At 43.8% G+C, this 16,372-nt stretch overlaps 1 protein-coding gene across 4 annotated transcripts in view; it reads left to right on the top strand.

Annotated features, from left to right (window-relative positions):
* MNT (MAX network transcriptional repressor) overlaps positions 1 to 16,372 on the top strand; it is an 85,702-nt gene that overhangs the window by 19,830 nt on the left and 49,500 nt on the right. For all 4 annotated transcript variants that reach the window (XM_080562748.1, XM_080562746.1, XM_080562749.1 and 1 more), the window contains one exon: positions 3,273 to 3,424. In XM_080562748.1, the coding sequence (XP_080418874.1) occupies positions 3,283 to 3,424 (142 nt within the window). In that variant the 5' untranslated portion in view covers positions 3,273 to 3,282. The remainder of the gene's footprint in view (positions 1 to 3,272; positions 3,425 to 16,372) is intronic.

A 16,372-nucleotide genomic window follows, 5' to 3' on the forward strand; every position in this document is an offset into this window, starting at 1 on the left:
AGCACAGACAATGCTTACAGAGAATCTAGGGCTACGCTCCCAGCCAGCACAAATAGCCGTGCTTTACTACCTGCTGAGTGACACTTACTGAAAATGTAGTCCACTAAAGGCACGCTGTGCTTAAATTTTCTTAATTTAAGATTTTACATAGGAACATATGGGAGAAATACAATAAAGCAGTTTGGAAATATTGGTGAAAAATAGTATACCTTTACTTACCTCTGTTAGGTTATTTACAGATCTGTGCAACCATAAATAACATCTAGATGTGTATATTTACATCTGTATTGCATCTGATACTCATTAACTAATAGGCAAAAAATATCCCGTCGCTGCCTAGTGCATTAGGAATTGTGGAGGTTTTTGGGGATCGCTAATTAGTATAGATTCTTCATCTATTGAGAACAGGGATGAAAGTGGACTTAGCGGAAAGTGCCCTGTGGTTGGTGTTCTTACTTTTGTTCTTTGGTGAGTACCGTGCAAAGTGGATTCAGCATTTACTATGCTTTGCCATCTCTGCTATGTAGAGTAAAAAATTATGTCTGAGTATATATTAATTTAAATATATATACACTTAAATGTGGTTTTACAGCACTTTGGGGAAGATGGGGATAACTCTGACATAATTTTTCACTGCAGTGATTAGTGGTTCTGTATGCCTCGGATTGAAATACATTAAAAAGTGCCCTCTTGTTAAAGTTTCATCTCTGGTGATCAAGTTTCTTTGAGAAGTCTGTAGTTAACCACTCAAAAATAGATGCATTAATAGTCACTAAGTAATTTCTGAGTATTTAGGTCAGTCATTCTCATTTCTAGTTTCAGCTTTTGAGACGGGACCTGGTGCAGGTAGTTATCTGATCTGAACTCACTTCTCTTTCCACTGAATTGTGAATTTTGCCATGAACTCCAGTGGACAGAAGTGTTTGTAATGGCTTTCTCTGTAGTTATTTTTTAAAAAATCTGTTTCCTCTGATCTGGGGACAGTGTCTGCAGAATGGGGAGTTCCCAGGTGTTCTGCTCTGAAACTCGCCGCTGCGTTTCCAACACACCTGCTGGTACCGGGGCTCGCGCAGCTCCGCCATGCCTGCGAGTCCCCTGCGTGACTTAAGCACCAGCGAGCGGCGATGGGGTGAAGCAAGCTCAAATTCCCACCACGTGGTAATCCGGGGCTAACCGCGGGGTTTTGATTCCAAGAAGTGCTTGTGTCCTGTAATTTCTCTTTTTCTTGACCAGTTCACGTGCACCCTTTGCTGCAGGTTTAGCTAAAGGGCAGGCATTTAATTGTCACGCGAAGCCTTTGTGTTGCCATGAGCTGCACAAGCGCCGCTGTGTGCTGGGGAAGCTCCTGCAGGGCCCTGCAGGCCAGCTGCCCTGTGCTCGGCACAGGCACCCCTCGGCGCCCCGGCTGCAGGAGGGCGGTGGTCCTGGCGCTGCAAAGCCTCCCCGTGTCCCAGTCTCCCGCTCCCCAGTCCCTGTGCAACCTGCAGGAAGGCACCGTTAAGTGGCAACATGAATGGCGCTTGCTCAGATTCTCTTTCAAGCTTAAGTGTAGCAAAATTTCAGCACTGCTTCCATGGTAGTTTTGTGGTCTGGGCTGTGTATACCTTGCTTCTGCACAAGCCCAGTTGTTTTGGTTAGATATGAAATAGCTACGTCAGGGTAAACCCGATATGTTTTAGGCTTTCTGGTGTAACTTCCCTTCCTTTCTGTCCACCATACCTGGACTTGGGGATTTGCTCAGCTTCAACTATCCCATTATGATTAGAGCAATGCAATTTGCCTGTAGACAAGCTCTTAATGTCATTTGCAGTGATTATACGTGTGTTAAAATTACAGCGTTGGTTCAGAGCAATCTAATTATATTAAATAATTATTTCAAAAGAATTGTAAAACAAATCGGTCATCCTTTTTAAGAAAATTGTTTCAAATACCTTTTCTTCTCCTCTTTGATGATGTGTTGGTATTATGAGACCTCCTCTTGTTCTGCCTCAGTGACCATAAAGCGCAGCCAAAGTCAGCTCACTTGGGCGTCAGGGCTGTGCTGTGCACATCTGGCTAAGCAGAGCCGTAATCGATCTGCTCTGAGCTGCTGCGAGATCCGTTTGATGCTCAGTCTTTCCTGGAGCCTGAGGAGCACGGAGCTGCAATCAGGCCGTTCACAGCAGAGCAAATTGAAGGGCAGCACACCGGCTGCGGCGGGTGTAAGCCCAGTACATCAGCACAATGACGTCTGAAAGGTGACCTTGCAGTGGTCTCCTGCCCTGGCCTGGAGTCCCTTTTATGAGAGCTGCTCTCAGAGGATCTTGTTCTCTGAGATAAAGAGCTTCCGAAGAAATGGTTTCATATAAGTCACTTGGATAATTATCTGGTTTTGTATTTTAGGTTGAAGAAGTGTTGGAAACTCACGCTATTACTTTTACAGTAGGAAATAATTGCACAGAAGTACAGACTGTCAGGAAAGGGACCTGATCTTCATCTTATTTATTCTAGTTGTGTACCACTGACTTAAAAGCAGTTCCCACCATTTTTTTCCTTGTTTTTTAGTTTTAATGGCTAGTGAGAATCAGACTGGTGTTTTCAATTTCAAAGTTGTTTTCTAATGTTTATCTTCATTTCCAAAAACAATTTTAAATTTATATGTTGAAAAGCTTTGTCTAGATTTTTTTAATATGGGATTTTCTCACCAGGTGTTTTATTGCCTTTGGTGGGACATTCAAGAGAGATTTTGTTTTGTTTTGTTTTGGTCCTGAACATCCATACCTAATGTTTCAGTATTTCCTTACAGCAGATTTCCACCCTAGGCAAAATGAATTCCAGTCAGTTTTTGCCCCAAGACAGCTACCGTGTCAGTGTGCGGGAAGGGATTCAGGGCTGCCATTTCAGGTCTCTGCTTTGTACTGCCTGAAGCTGCCTCTCCCTGCAGTATAGTTAGGACCTTGTTAAAATGAAGCTTTATGAAAGTAAGATTCATATAATCTAACGGGTAGAGTTGGGTTATTAGTATTATTATTTTCTGTATTTTCCATTTTCATTTCTTTCTTATGCTCCTTGGCTCAGATTCTCCATTGCCTTGCACCTTGTTCAATGATTTAATACTTATTCTGTCTCATTCTACTTTGCCTGTGCAACTTTTCTCACCCTCTGGAGAACCAGATCATCTGGTTTTTAACCCTACAAAGAACATTAGTTTAGCTTAGTTTCCTCTAATTTGGCACTTGAAGATATTAGAAGAAGCAGAATAAAAGATTCCCTTTCTCCCTCCTAATTCACAGGTGTATCTGGATGGCTCCTGAATTTGGCACATTTTGTGTAGCTGTGACTTTGGACACATTTTCATCAGTCAGAATCAAATTTGGGGTTGAAGACTTGAAGGCATCTGTTGTCTGCACTGTCCATGGGAGGGAGACAGCGAGCTATGCCAGAGGTATGAAGAAGGTACTTTTTATCCCTAGGAAAAGCCAGCAACATAGCTGGTGCTAGTGGAGGAACATTTTGCAGGATGCTGGATTCTGATGCTGGTTCTCCACAGAAATTAGCACATGGCACAGGACACGAAGTTGCTGTCAGGAGAGCAGTGAAATTGAGAACATGTGAGTTGCTGTCAGATTTGTACAGGAATCGCCAAAAAATGAAAAAAAGAATATTAAATCAGGCATTCTTATACCATATAGTTGAAACAAACGAGAGACTTCAGCAAATGCTTTCAGCATCTTTAAATATTATCGTTATTTATTGTGCTCAGATTCACCTTGTCCTTAAAAATTTTCTAATGCCAAACAAATGCTATTTGGGTTTATATATTTAGACTAATAGTGACATCCAGTGGTTGATCAACCCAACCACAGGAATAGTAACAGTCATATCAAATGGAAGATCCAAAAATGATGATGTTATGTTGGTTTAGATCAGGTGGAATTTGTAGCAAATGTATATAATATGCTAACTATTGTAGACTTGTGACTGGCACAAACTTGCCAACTTTGCACTTGTTCTCCCAGGATGATGGCAGGGAAATCACACAGTGTCTAGAAGAAGAATTGCTTCATATTCTCCTATGGTGATGGACAGCTTTCGACACAAATTGACACCTCGTTTAAAATCTTATTTTGTTTTTCTAAATGAGTCTCACTAAGGACACTTTGGGTGCCGGTGGAGCCCTCTGTTGCTAGACAGACATTTGTAACAGAGGCTAAGTCTTAAGAGCAGAAAATGGAATCATAGAATGGCTTGGGTTGGAAGGGACCTTAAAGATCACCTAGTTCCAACCCCCCTGCCATAGGCAGGGATGCCACCTGCTAGATCAGGTTGGCCAAGGCCCCATCCAGTCTGGCCTTGAACACCTCCAGGGATGGGGCATCCACAGCTTCTCTGGGCAACCTATTCCAATGCCTCACCACCCTCTGAGTGAAGAATTTCTTCCTAATGTCTGATCTAAACCTATCCTCTTTTAATTTAAGACCATTCCCCCTTGTCCTGTCATTATCTACCTGAGTGAAGAGTCCCCCTCCATCGTTTTTATAAGCATCCTTGAAGTATTGAAAGGCTGCAGCGAGGTGTCCCCGGATCCTTCTCTCCTCCAGGCTGAATGGAGGGAGGTTTGTGTCAAATGCTTGTTGGGTTTGATCAGCCTAGTTCTGGTGAAGTCAGCAACTGAGACTGGAAATCGTTCATCTCTTAACTTATGGCTCATTTTACTATATCTATTTATTAAGAGTCAGTTAATTTGAGCGTGGAATTAATTACACCGCAGATGCTCATTGCCTGCTCCTGTTGCAGTGGCGGCACTGGGTGTTTGGGGTGTGCAGGGAGGGTGACCCCCTCCGCGGGAGGGAAGGTCGGCGTGCGCCGTGCCAGCCGGAGGGGAGCTTGGTGCGGCGTGGGAGGCGGCGGCGTGCCCCCGGGGTCCTCCACGGCCTTAAATTGGGAACTGCAAACGTGAGGTGCAGACCTGGTAGTTCCGTGTCACGGGCAGGGCCAGGGCTCCTCTGTGCTCGCAAGGCGTCTGACCGGAGCGTGTTCTCGCTGCGGAGCTGGCTGGCCAGGGCTGAGCAGGGAGCAGCTGGAGCTGCCACTGCAGGGGCTGTGCTGCTGGTGAAGAATCTGTGGCTCGTTTGTGATGACTGTGGCACCCTTCTGCTTTCAAATTGCAATCGTGGGGTCAAAGCTTGGCACTTCCTAAACCAACCGTCCTTTTATCTTACTGCTTAGTTACCTGAGAGCTGGTCTGCCACTCTGATTCCCACGGCGATCTGCAGGTTAACAGGAGCTTTAACAATGTACCACTCACAAGGCTCTAGGATGCTGGTTATAATAGCAGAACGTTCCAGGAACTAGTCGGGGTATTGCAGAGAAACCTCGCGCAACCAGTGCAACGTCTCCCAGAAGAAGCCTTCCCATATTAAGCGTGCAAATTGTGTGGTAGAATAAATGGTTGCTTCCAGCACGAACAGAACTAATTTTAGACAGGAGTGCCTAATGTGCCTGTCAGTGCTGCAGAATGAATGATGAGAGATAAAAATAGATTTATTACATTTCCACTGGTGTCGGGCCTCAGATCTGCAGGAAATAAGGTACCTACTTGCTGAAAACACCCATGTAGGACTGTCCTAATGTATTCTGAAAATGATTTCGCAGCGTCTGTTTAGCACAACTAATTGCATTGTCACGACCGTAAATGTTTGCGTTGGTTACGGTTACAAGAAGCACCTGGTAAATCTGTTTTGACTTAAATGTCTTCTGGTTAACTGAAGGGTGCCTGGTGATGTAAGTCATGCTTTTTTTTTTTTTTTCCTTTATTTGCTGTACATATGATTTCATGATGATAGTACCCATTTAGAAAAAAAAATCTAAAATAACTCTATTTCACTTGCCTCTCTGTCTTGTGCCTTAATTTCTAAAAAATATAACCAGAAATATAAATATTTTTTTCATAGTACCAGTAGCATAAAAATATTGGCAGAACAGTATTGGGAGCCTTAAACATGTATATTTGTAAATGCTATACTCTTCACAAGGCTAAAGCATGCCCTTGGCAGTTCTACTGTGAGCATCCTCAAGGCTCAGCAAAAAATATCTTGCAAAATACCTGAGGAGGAGATACCTCCATCGCACCTGCTCAAAGGGCCAAACGTTTCCATTCTATTTATAGACACATAATTTATCCAAAGAGCACTGAAGAGTTAACAGATCTTGTAGTTAAGTGCTTAATTAACAACTAAGGAGTAAAGTCAGAAAAATTCAGTTCATTATTTGTCATGGATACAGAGTACATTTCACTTTACTCTCTGTAGAGTAATACATTTAGATTAAGACTTTACACTTTCAAGGTTCACAGGTCAAGATTAATCCGTTGTGACCTTGGAACACAGCTCTTCTCTTCACGAAGCAAGAGCTGAGTAAGGGAATCTGAAACAAGAGTCCATACGTTTATATATAGCTCAATCTGACTGAATGGTTAAACGTAATTGAACAGCAAAAGTAACATTCCTTTTCAGAGGAAGAAGACCTTTGGAAAAAGGGAGGTGAAATACGAGTAATTTTTCAGTGCAAGTGGCATCATGAATTAATCTCTAGCATGACTGAGGTTGATTGTTATCGTGTTCCTTTTCTACTACAGTTCTTTCTCCAGAGCAGTTCCTTCTGCTTAAAATATTCAGTATTTTATTCGAGAAAGATACAAATAACAAAATTTAAAATTGCCAGGTGTTTTGATAACAAGTGTTATTTACTGCCAAACAGAACATAACATGTTTATTTCTTCATGGCATCTTTATTTCCAGTAACTTTATTTATCTAGCTCGTGTATTTCCTAGCAGCAAAATAGAGTATGACCTGGTAACGGGTTGTTGCAGCCACCCTTGCAACGTTAACCAACCCGCAAAGAAGCCTGAAAGCAAAGAGCAGGTTCTCTGTATCTGAGCTCCTTCGGACTTTGCAGGAGAGCAAGGTCATTTAAAAGCTGTCTCAGCTTCTTGGCCCTGAGTTTACGGATGTCTGTCTGCATTAAACCTGAAGAGGAACAGCTTTGATTTATATGCTGGCAGTGGCTTTTCAGTATTTTATTTTATTTTTGGATGTAAATGAACTCTCTCTTCTCCCCTTCTCTTTATACCCACCAGAGCATCCTAGACCTCTACCATCAGGCCCCAGTACAGTTTCCCTTCACAAGGGGAATTCCTCACTCACTGCTTCTGGCTGGTTTAAGGTTATTTCATGCTACTTGTCAGGCCTGGCACACCAGAGGTTCTTGACCTGATAGTTTGGATGATTTTCATTTGTGAATCTGGAAACAAAAAGCTTTGTTTTAGTTCCATGCATAATACTGGCATGACAGTCTGTGGTCTGCCTGCGTGCTATTCAAATTGTTGCACTCAGCTGTCTTTACAATCATTTCAAAATTGTCCACTCTACAGTTTAGCCAATCTTCACCTATTTCCACATATATAGAAGTAATTCCAAAAAAATAGCATTTTGCTTACTTATGTAGTTTTCCCTGCCCTGCTCTATTCTACACATTATCCGTTAAAGTCTACACATGCCTGCATAGAAAATGCATGACTGTTACCATAAAGAATAATTCTTTTGAGCCACAGCCTTTTTCCCTATTCCCTTCTGTTTTTGCGAGTGTCTCTTCCAAGACTAATCAATATGTAAACCTCAGCGTGTTTGTAGCTAGCCTCATCTTTTCATATTTTAAGTTGTATTTCCTGGCTTCCAGGTCTCATGATTTCATCACAGCTTTCATGGTATCTGCTTTTTCCTTAACTCCTGCAGGCAAGAGTTTTGTTAGTTTAAATATCCTTTTCGTTTTTGCAGTTGTTGATAAAAGCTTGCAAATATGACCCTACAGGCTCAAAGATTTGTAGGGACATTACAAAACGCGAAAGCGTAACCGCTAAAAATGAGGTATTATTTCAAAGCTTAACTCAAGAGAGTCTTCATCCTGATTCACGGCTTTGGAGCTGCAGGACTGCGTCTGATCTGCTGTCCGTTCTCTCTGTTATTTTATACTGATGTTCCAACCCACGAAGGGATCAGGAGGCGATACCCTCTCCTGGTTACCGGTAGCACCAGCACGCGGTCTGCTGCCGAGGGGCGCGGGTCACGGAGCTGCCTTGGCACGCGGCGGCTGGCAGCACCCACCTCGGCCGGTCGAAGTGTCGCGTACAGCTGCACCAGTTCCAGCTCCCATTGCTTACGCCTAGCGCCACGCGTTACCTCCTGATTTGCCGTTCCCCTGATGAGTATTGTCTGAACCCAAACTAGTACTCCTACTGTCCTTTTATAAATTCACTGAATCATTTATAGTTGTATTAAGGTTTATAATCTTGGTTTTGAAAAAGGAGTGCTGACCTTTGGCCTGTGTCGTTTGCTAGGCTCCCTCTAAGCCATGCCATCAGGTATTACAGGGATAATGAGGTGGAACAATTTATTAATCTGTCATCTCCGAGCAAATGAGTTACATTTGTTTTGAAGCCTTAATGTAGTGGTCATAGGTTAACCATCGTGTAAAATCCCTTAGGCCTTTCTTTTCAGGTATGAATAAACTAGGATCTTGCAGACTTACCATATATCAAGGGAAATAACGGGTGAAACCTATAATTAGTGTCAGAACTTTGTGGATTTTTCATAGGGTCAAGAATTCACTGACGGCCTCGGTGCTGCAATTCATTGCAGCTACAGAGCTCTGTGCTGACTTCAGAGGAGCTCCATCCAGCACCACAGTTTGTAGGTTCATGATCTGTATTGACAAATATCTCCACCTGGCTTTGACCATACAGCAGTCAGAATTTTCAGTCATTGTACCCATACTTTAGACAATTATTGAACTGTTGATTTTTTAACTATATTTTTTATAACTTTTTGTCTCTTAACAGCAAAATTTATTGTAATCCACATTAAAGTGTCTGTGACATTGGCTTGCAGCTGCTTAGTGTTAGTCTTCAGTTTGTAAATTATCTCTCAGAAAGAATAGGGGTTGATTCGAACACAGGATCAGTCAATACAATGCAATTCATCCTAATATACATTATAATATTTATGCTATGTACAAGAGGTTAACAATTATGTGGTGGTGGCTAGCAAACTCTGGAAAGTGTAGTTTGCCTCAATCATGTAGCATATTTGTTCAAATTATTATTTTCAGTATTTCATATTTTGTTATAAAAGAGCACTGATGACCCAGTGACTTTTTTTGTATTAATAATCATGAATAATTTCATTTGTGGTGGACATCTGTGTACAAGTCTAATTCTTACTGCCCTCTTCAGGACTAAATTTTTCTAGTAGGCATTAGATCTACTTGAATGCTGTGAATTTAGCTAATAATCCCTACAGAACCATTGGCATAAGATTACTATCGTGCAGAATACTTCTGGTCACCTAACATACATCTTAAGAGCTTATAGGTTGTGCTTCTGGTGGGTGTAAGGATGAATTTCTGCAGGAACAGCTATTCCAGAGTAAGTGTTCCCAGCTGGAGCATAGGAGCTGCTTGTATGTGAGGTCAGTGAGAAACTGTTACTTTGCAACTAGAATACAACAGCAAATACAAAATCAGCAAACTTGATTTTGAATCAATTAAGTCTCTGGTTAAATCTGCCTAGCAGTTCCGCGTGTATTCATTCTGCATGGAAATGAAGAAATACCACTAGAAAAATGCGAGTATTTTCAGATGAATCAAACCACCACTGTACTTCATTTCTGAAGTTCCGCTGCTCTCTTTCGTCGTCCATCACACACACTTGTTTCTATTGAGCATTTTCAACTAGGATGTGTGTAAAGGAAATTTCGTCGGGAAAACACCTGCTACAAGTGTGTCCTGTTGCTCTCAAAGCGTGTGAAGTTTGAACAATATGTTATAATCCTGGATTAGCTTCTCTCCCAGCAGATGCTCTCTAAACTGCTGTGTGCAGTCTAGACCTCATGTCCCACATGTTCTTGGCTTGCTGAATCTGCACAGAAACATTGTCTGGCTGGCTCTGGGCCCCTTGTCGTACGCTCCAGATGCAAACCAAGTGCCTGATACTGCTTTTGGCAGTGAGAGCTGCACAGTCTGTTTGCTTAGGCACTGTTGTTAGTCCCTGCCTTCTAAATCTTTAATAATAGGTATTAAGTACACTCATAACATTTCAAAACTGTGCAGCCTCTACCTCACTGTTTTCTTTGAAATCCTAGTAAAGGAGAACACTAACAAATCGAAATACTAACAGTCCACATAGCACACGTGACAAACAAAAATCTGCAGAAAAATTAACACAGATCTTATTTTGTTTTTCTTGTGTCTCCAAAAATCAGCTAAGATTTTGTCAGTGTCTTCTGACCTTCTGCTGTACCTAGTTTCCTTTTAGTCTAGAACTGCTGCCTTTCCCTTCCCTCTCCCTAAGGCTTCTTTCCAGAGGACCGCTTGTGTAGTTTTTACCTCCTGTGGTAGCTTGGCTGCTGCGAGGATGCAGCCTCATAGACGAATAACTTCCGTGGGGAATTATGCTCCCTAATGCCTGCAGATATTCACATTTGGAGAGGTGATTATCCCGTAATAGCCTCCGACAAGCCTACATTTGCTATCCGTTGACAGTGCTGTAGGGATCATAGTTAAGGACACAGCAAATGATACGGCATAATTTTACAATCTCACCCGCCCTTTTAAAACCAAAACACCTTGTGCAGCTAGAAGCTGACGCATCCAGCCACGCGCTCATTTGTCACGTCACGCAATGTAATTCCTTCTTTCAGATTTGCATTTTGGAAAATAAATCTAAGGATCTCCTCGTCTGCATTGGTGTATAAACCTGCCTGGCTCCAGAGAGCAGCTGTAGCAAGTCAGTAACGTACTTTTAGTCTCACTTACTATTTTTCCATTTGTTCTGTCTGTCTTCTGTTGTGCCGTGTCAGTTTTGGTGGTCTGTTCTTTTATTATTTCTGACAAGATGAAGAGCCAAAAGGTCACTGTCCTGCACTGTACTTGTGTCCATCTCTCGTCCTAAAGAAAATGAAGTCTTCAGCAGTTCATCTGCATCCTTGTCTTTCCCATCAGACCTGCAGAGAGTGTGGGGCTCACACCCCTTGCAGTCCTCAGCCTTTAGCGAGCGCTCTGTGGGCCTGTATTTCCCACACGAGCTGTCATCTGCCTTGCCCACATGCATGCAGTTGTCCATCTCAGCAGGACTTTTTTTCAGATGCTCTGAATCTGAAGCAGATCTGATGCAGCTGCTCCTTTGCCAACATTCAGCCACCGCCTGTGTCACAGTTGATGCTGTGGCGATGTAAAATTAGTGCTTTACCCACCCCGCTGTCAGCAGCGGTGAGTCCTCTGCCGTGCAAACGGCTATTTCTTTTTTTGGCAGTTTATGGAGTTATTGTGAACCAACCCTTCAGGCTGGACCCGATGATCTCTTGAGGTCCCTTCCAACCCCTACAATTCTGTGATTCTGTGATTCTGTAAAACTGTCTGTGGTATCCACTGACATCTGATGTCGGGGTGCCTGCGCAACAAATCCTCCCCATTTCAGATCCAAATGAAGTATTTTCTACCCAGGTCCTACCCATCATAATCCATGTTGTTTCTCTTCAGCCCTCCCAGGCTAAGCCAAACAGCTTGAAACTTGAGATTCTTCCTCATTTCCCCTGGACTGGTTCTTGTAGTGTTTGCCCAGATTTAGCATGAACCGTGCCCGAGTTTTTGGAAAGAAACCGAAAGAGACAGTTTGCAAACTTGCTTGGTAATTTGAGTGTATACCTCCTATCTGGTTTCTGTAGACTTTATTGACCTTCATTTTCAAAAAGAAATAGAAAGCATTGTTGCATTTTGCATGATTTTTTCAGTTGCCAAGTATCCGATTAGAATATGTTGTGTATGTTCTAACGTCAAAACTAAAAGGACTGTGTTTTCATCAATCATTTGAGGGAATTCTTGAAGAGAGCATGCTGCCCTGTACTCAGCAAATTATCGTTCGTTTTTCCATAGGCTTCCCCTTGAATTCCCCAGCTGCACAGAGAGAAGTCTCCAAGCCTGCAGCCTTCTCTAGGCAGAAGCCCAGCATGCATGGGCTGCCTGGTGTTCTACGAAGCTGCAGTTCTGTTAATTCCTCTGGCATCACCTGAGCTGAGGTGAGCGTTCACAGACCTTAGTCAGCTGTAAATTTTGTTGGGGAAGGCAATATATTTTACATTGCAGGGATAAGTAATTGGAAAATTAAGCTATTGTTTGATTCATCACATTATTTCCACCTCGATATAATTTAGTATCATATTTTCAGTGATTGGTGCAATAGAAACGGAATGCCACGCTGGATCGCACCACCCAATTCGGTATTCTACAGCTATTTAATTTATTAAATGTTTTGCTGTTTTTCTTACAATGGGAGTACATCTGTTAAAATGCAAGGCCTGAAATTTCACTTGGAGAAAAAAAACACATCACACTGGTGAACAGAATGGCTGCTAGAGATGTAGTTCAGTCCTTCGGGAACATTTTCTGTTCCTGCCTTACTCATTGTACAGCTTCCAGCTTCCTAAACAAATGAAGTATGCAGTGCTGGTGAAAACAAAGCATGCCATGTATCTGGAATCTGAAGGTTTTGTTTATGTCGAAAGCATGCAGGAAGAGGAGCCATCTGCAGAGAGCGCAGTGCTGAGTTCGTTGTTGCAGTTAAATGATAAAAAGGTGGGATGATACAGGCCAAGGTCTTACCTGGAATTAAAAATAAATTTATAAAAAAGAAGGTACAAGCTTCCAGGTTAAGCCTGTAGGTAAAAAATGCCTGAAGACGCAGCCCAGTGCAAACAGATGGATTAACTCCGGTATACAACTGCCTGACTAGCAGAGTACTTGCATTTTAAGTATCTAATTCAAATTAATATAGCTTAAACGAAGAGTACTACCTATCTATCACGTTTAGGGCAGAGAGAAAGTCTTAAGTTACGATATCACTGACTCCACTATTATACCATGGTTAAAATATGGCTTTTGATTAGTAAACAGATGGATTTTGATCTGCATCACGAGCCTGAATGAATTCGTTGCCAATTCTTGAAGCGATTTGTGTTCTTGGAATCGAACTACCAAACAGTAACAGATGTGAGTACATTGAGCTGTCAGGAGCTTAATGAAGTAAAACCGAGATCACTAACCAGTTTTAGAGAAGGGTTAAGGGGATCCCTTTTGGAAAGCTAATTATTTAGGACAGCACACCTGTCATTAGGCAGCAGAAGATACCAAAAATTAACTATTGTCTCACGTGAATTCTTGCTCTGCCACATGTGGTTGAAATGATAGACAGAGCTGTAGCACAAAATTAATTGAGCTTTCAAATCTGGAGAAAGTGGGGGAAAAAAATGATCTAGGTTTATTAAAAACATTTGGAATCACTAGCACAGCATGCCTTCCATTATTATAAAACATTTCCTTTTAATTCTTGATATCATGAAGACATCGTGGCGCCCAGAGCACTGACGGGTAAGGCAGCACCGTAGGTGCACCCACACAGACACAGCTGCTCTCAGCAGGGCGTGGAGGCAGGCAGAAAGCACAGCCTTGCGGGTAAGGCAGTGCGCGCTTCGGGGAAAAAGCAGGTTTCGGGCCTGGTCAGGTCTCTGTTTGGCCTTGGGTAAGTCTTTTACGGCAGCGCTTCTGTTGTCTGGCTGGTCCGTGCAGCGCAGGCTGTCGACTCCTCGGCCAACGCTGTCTTAAGTGTGGCCGGTGCCCAGCACCGCCGGGCGTTCGGCCACCTGCAGGCGTCCCCTCGGTGCTGGGGCACCAGGCCGGCGAGCAGCGGTCACTTCTTGTAGAATGCCTTTGTTCCGCTAGTCTGAACGGAGTGCCAGCCACACCGGTAATTATATCCCAGCTTTGGCAGTGCTTTAATGACCCAGGCCATACTGCTCGATGAAGGCAGAGGTTGCTTCTCGCCCTGACCCAGGAAGGTGAACGTGGGGCCACGGGTCCAGCACCGCTCCTCGTGCCCAGCGAGGGTGCTTTGGCAGCTGGCCCGCGGGCAGCCCCGTCCCGCCGTGCTCTGCCTTTCCCTCCCGTCGGCAGCGCTCGTTTGGTCCTTCTGGTGAGAGCCCTTCAGGTCGGTCTCCCACCCGGGTTAATCTCTCTGCCGTTGCAGAAATGGCCGTGTGAGAAGCGGCCGTCTGCTGGATCTAAGGCGCCTCCCCGGAGCATGGCCCAGCTCATGGCCCTGCGGGGGACGCGCGGTCCCGTCCGGCTCCGAGTCCCCGCGGGGCGCTGGGCCCCGAGCCATCCGGGAGGATTCACAGCTGCGATAAACTCCTTTGTGAATCAGGATTCTTCCGACAGAAAGCAGGTTCACTGCAGCATCACAAAGGAGCCGCGTTTCTGACGCCCTTCACAGGAAAGCAGGTTTATACGTCTTGCTGCATTTTTACGGGAGATGTGGATGAATGGAGAACCACCTCCATAGGAGTTTTTTATCATTTAGCTTCCTACTGTTAGCTGGTTTTCCTCTCCACAGGAATCCTGCCCCAAACTGACTGTAAATTACCAGGCAGAAATCTTTGATCACTCACCAATTATCTCTCTTCCTTGTAACACAGAAAACACTCTATATGAGATAGCTCCTGGAATTTTGGTAAAAAAGAAAAAACGTTTAAAATTGGCATGTTGAGAAGTTGGTTGCCTGTTACCTATCCTCGTACAGAGAATTTCCTCCATAGTTCTTCTTCCCCCCCCCCCCCCCCCCCGTAAACACAAACCTAATGCGTATGCTTGAATAGTGTTACTTTCTAGATATGCTGTTACAATGACTTAAATCTTCTTGCTGAACTTGCGTCTTTGGACTTCGTAGATTATTTTGGTGAGAAGTGATCTCTTTAGCAGAGATCTTGAGATGGAGTGAGCTCTCACTTCCTACCTTCAGCTCTGCGAAGCAAACTTCAGTGCTTTTCTTATTTTTTGGATGAAGCTGGGAATCAATAAAGTGATCAGGATCTACTTCAGCTTAGCGAGTAAGCATGGGCTCAGCTTTAGCACTGCTGCTGACCTGGGGATCACAGTCCTGTGCACTAAGCGTAGGCTCCTTGCTCAGCTGTAGGTTACGGTATCAAGGGGACCATATCCGCCCATAGTTTTTAGAACTGCGAACAGAAATATTTGGTTTTGCTTTGAACTAAGGACTTTTTCAGGAGTAATTCTGTGGAATTTTATATTTTTAAAGATTTAATGACACTTTGCAAATGGCAAACTCCATGTTTATGATTGAGATGTCAGTATGATTTCAGCCTAGGTTCATTAAGTGACTGAAGTCACTCGTGAGTTGCCCCTTGAAATGAAGTAGGGCAGCAAATCGATATGCATGGCTGTTTGCAGGATTAGGTTTTACATTTGCAAAATTTTGACCTTCTTGGCTCAAAAGAATTCATCAGATTCACAGCACCTCGTCAGCAGCGGCTGCCGGACGGGAAGGCAGCTGTGGTTGGACCAAGCTCTGGCGTGGAGTGGGGAGCAGCCTGCGAGCTGCTTCCCCTGGCAGGGGGCTGGAGCTGCGTCGTCACTAGAGAACACGGGGCAGTGGCATCGCTCCGATGTGCGTGTCCTGCTGCTCCAGAGATTGGGCCCTAAAAGGGCTGCCTGGCAAAGGTCCAGCCTGGGGAAAAAGCTGGTGTGGGGCTGCCTGTGTTGCGTCGTGCTTTGGTTCATACTGCATTTACTTTCTCAAACTTCCCATAATCTGAAAATAGTTTAACATTATGATAGAAACCGGAAGAAATGTGTTCTTCAGTATTGTAATTGTATGCTTTTGAAGAACATTCCTCCATAAACTATCATAGAGCTTTATTGTACTCCGAAGTTCTCATCTTGTAGTAAATGTAGGACTTCTAGTTTTTAACTCTACATTATCTTCCTTCCCAGAGGGAAGTGTCCCACATACTGAATCAGGCAGAGCGGCAGACACAGAATTAGACTCTTCCTTCCCCTGTGAAAACATCGCAAAGTTTGTCTTGAATTTTGTTCTACTTTTGTTAAACCTACACGGTGAATGGTACCTCTAAATTTTACTGACTCTTCCGCTCCCACTGCAGATACATGAAAAAAGCAGTGACCAGTAACTGCTTGTACTGCAGTAAGTACGAAGAAACAAGGTACTGCTGAAATAGGCAAATCTTGCTACAGAAAACAAGCAGTTGAAATAGAAAAAAATAAGCAACAGACCGAAGGGTGGCAGGGTGAGCAGAGCAGAGCAGGATAAGAAGACTCTTGCAGCAGTGGTGAAGGCCAGGTGCTGCGCTCCGGGTAGGGGCGTGCGGGGCCTGCGGTGCTCAGAGCGCCCGGCGAGGTGGGCAGCAGGGACACGGCGCATGGCACGGCTCAGCTGCGGGCGCTGGGCAGCAGAGCAACGTCGGGCGCGAT

This window comes from Anser brachyrhynchus (genome assembly GCF_964034855.1).
Source record: "Anser brachyrhynchus genome assembly, chromosome: 20".
NCBI classification, from domain to species: Eukaryota; Metazoa; Chordata; class Aves; order Anseriformes; family Anatidae; genus Anser; species Anser brachyrhynchus.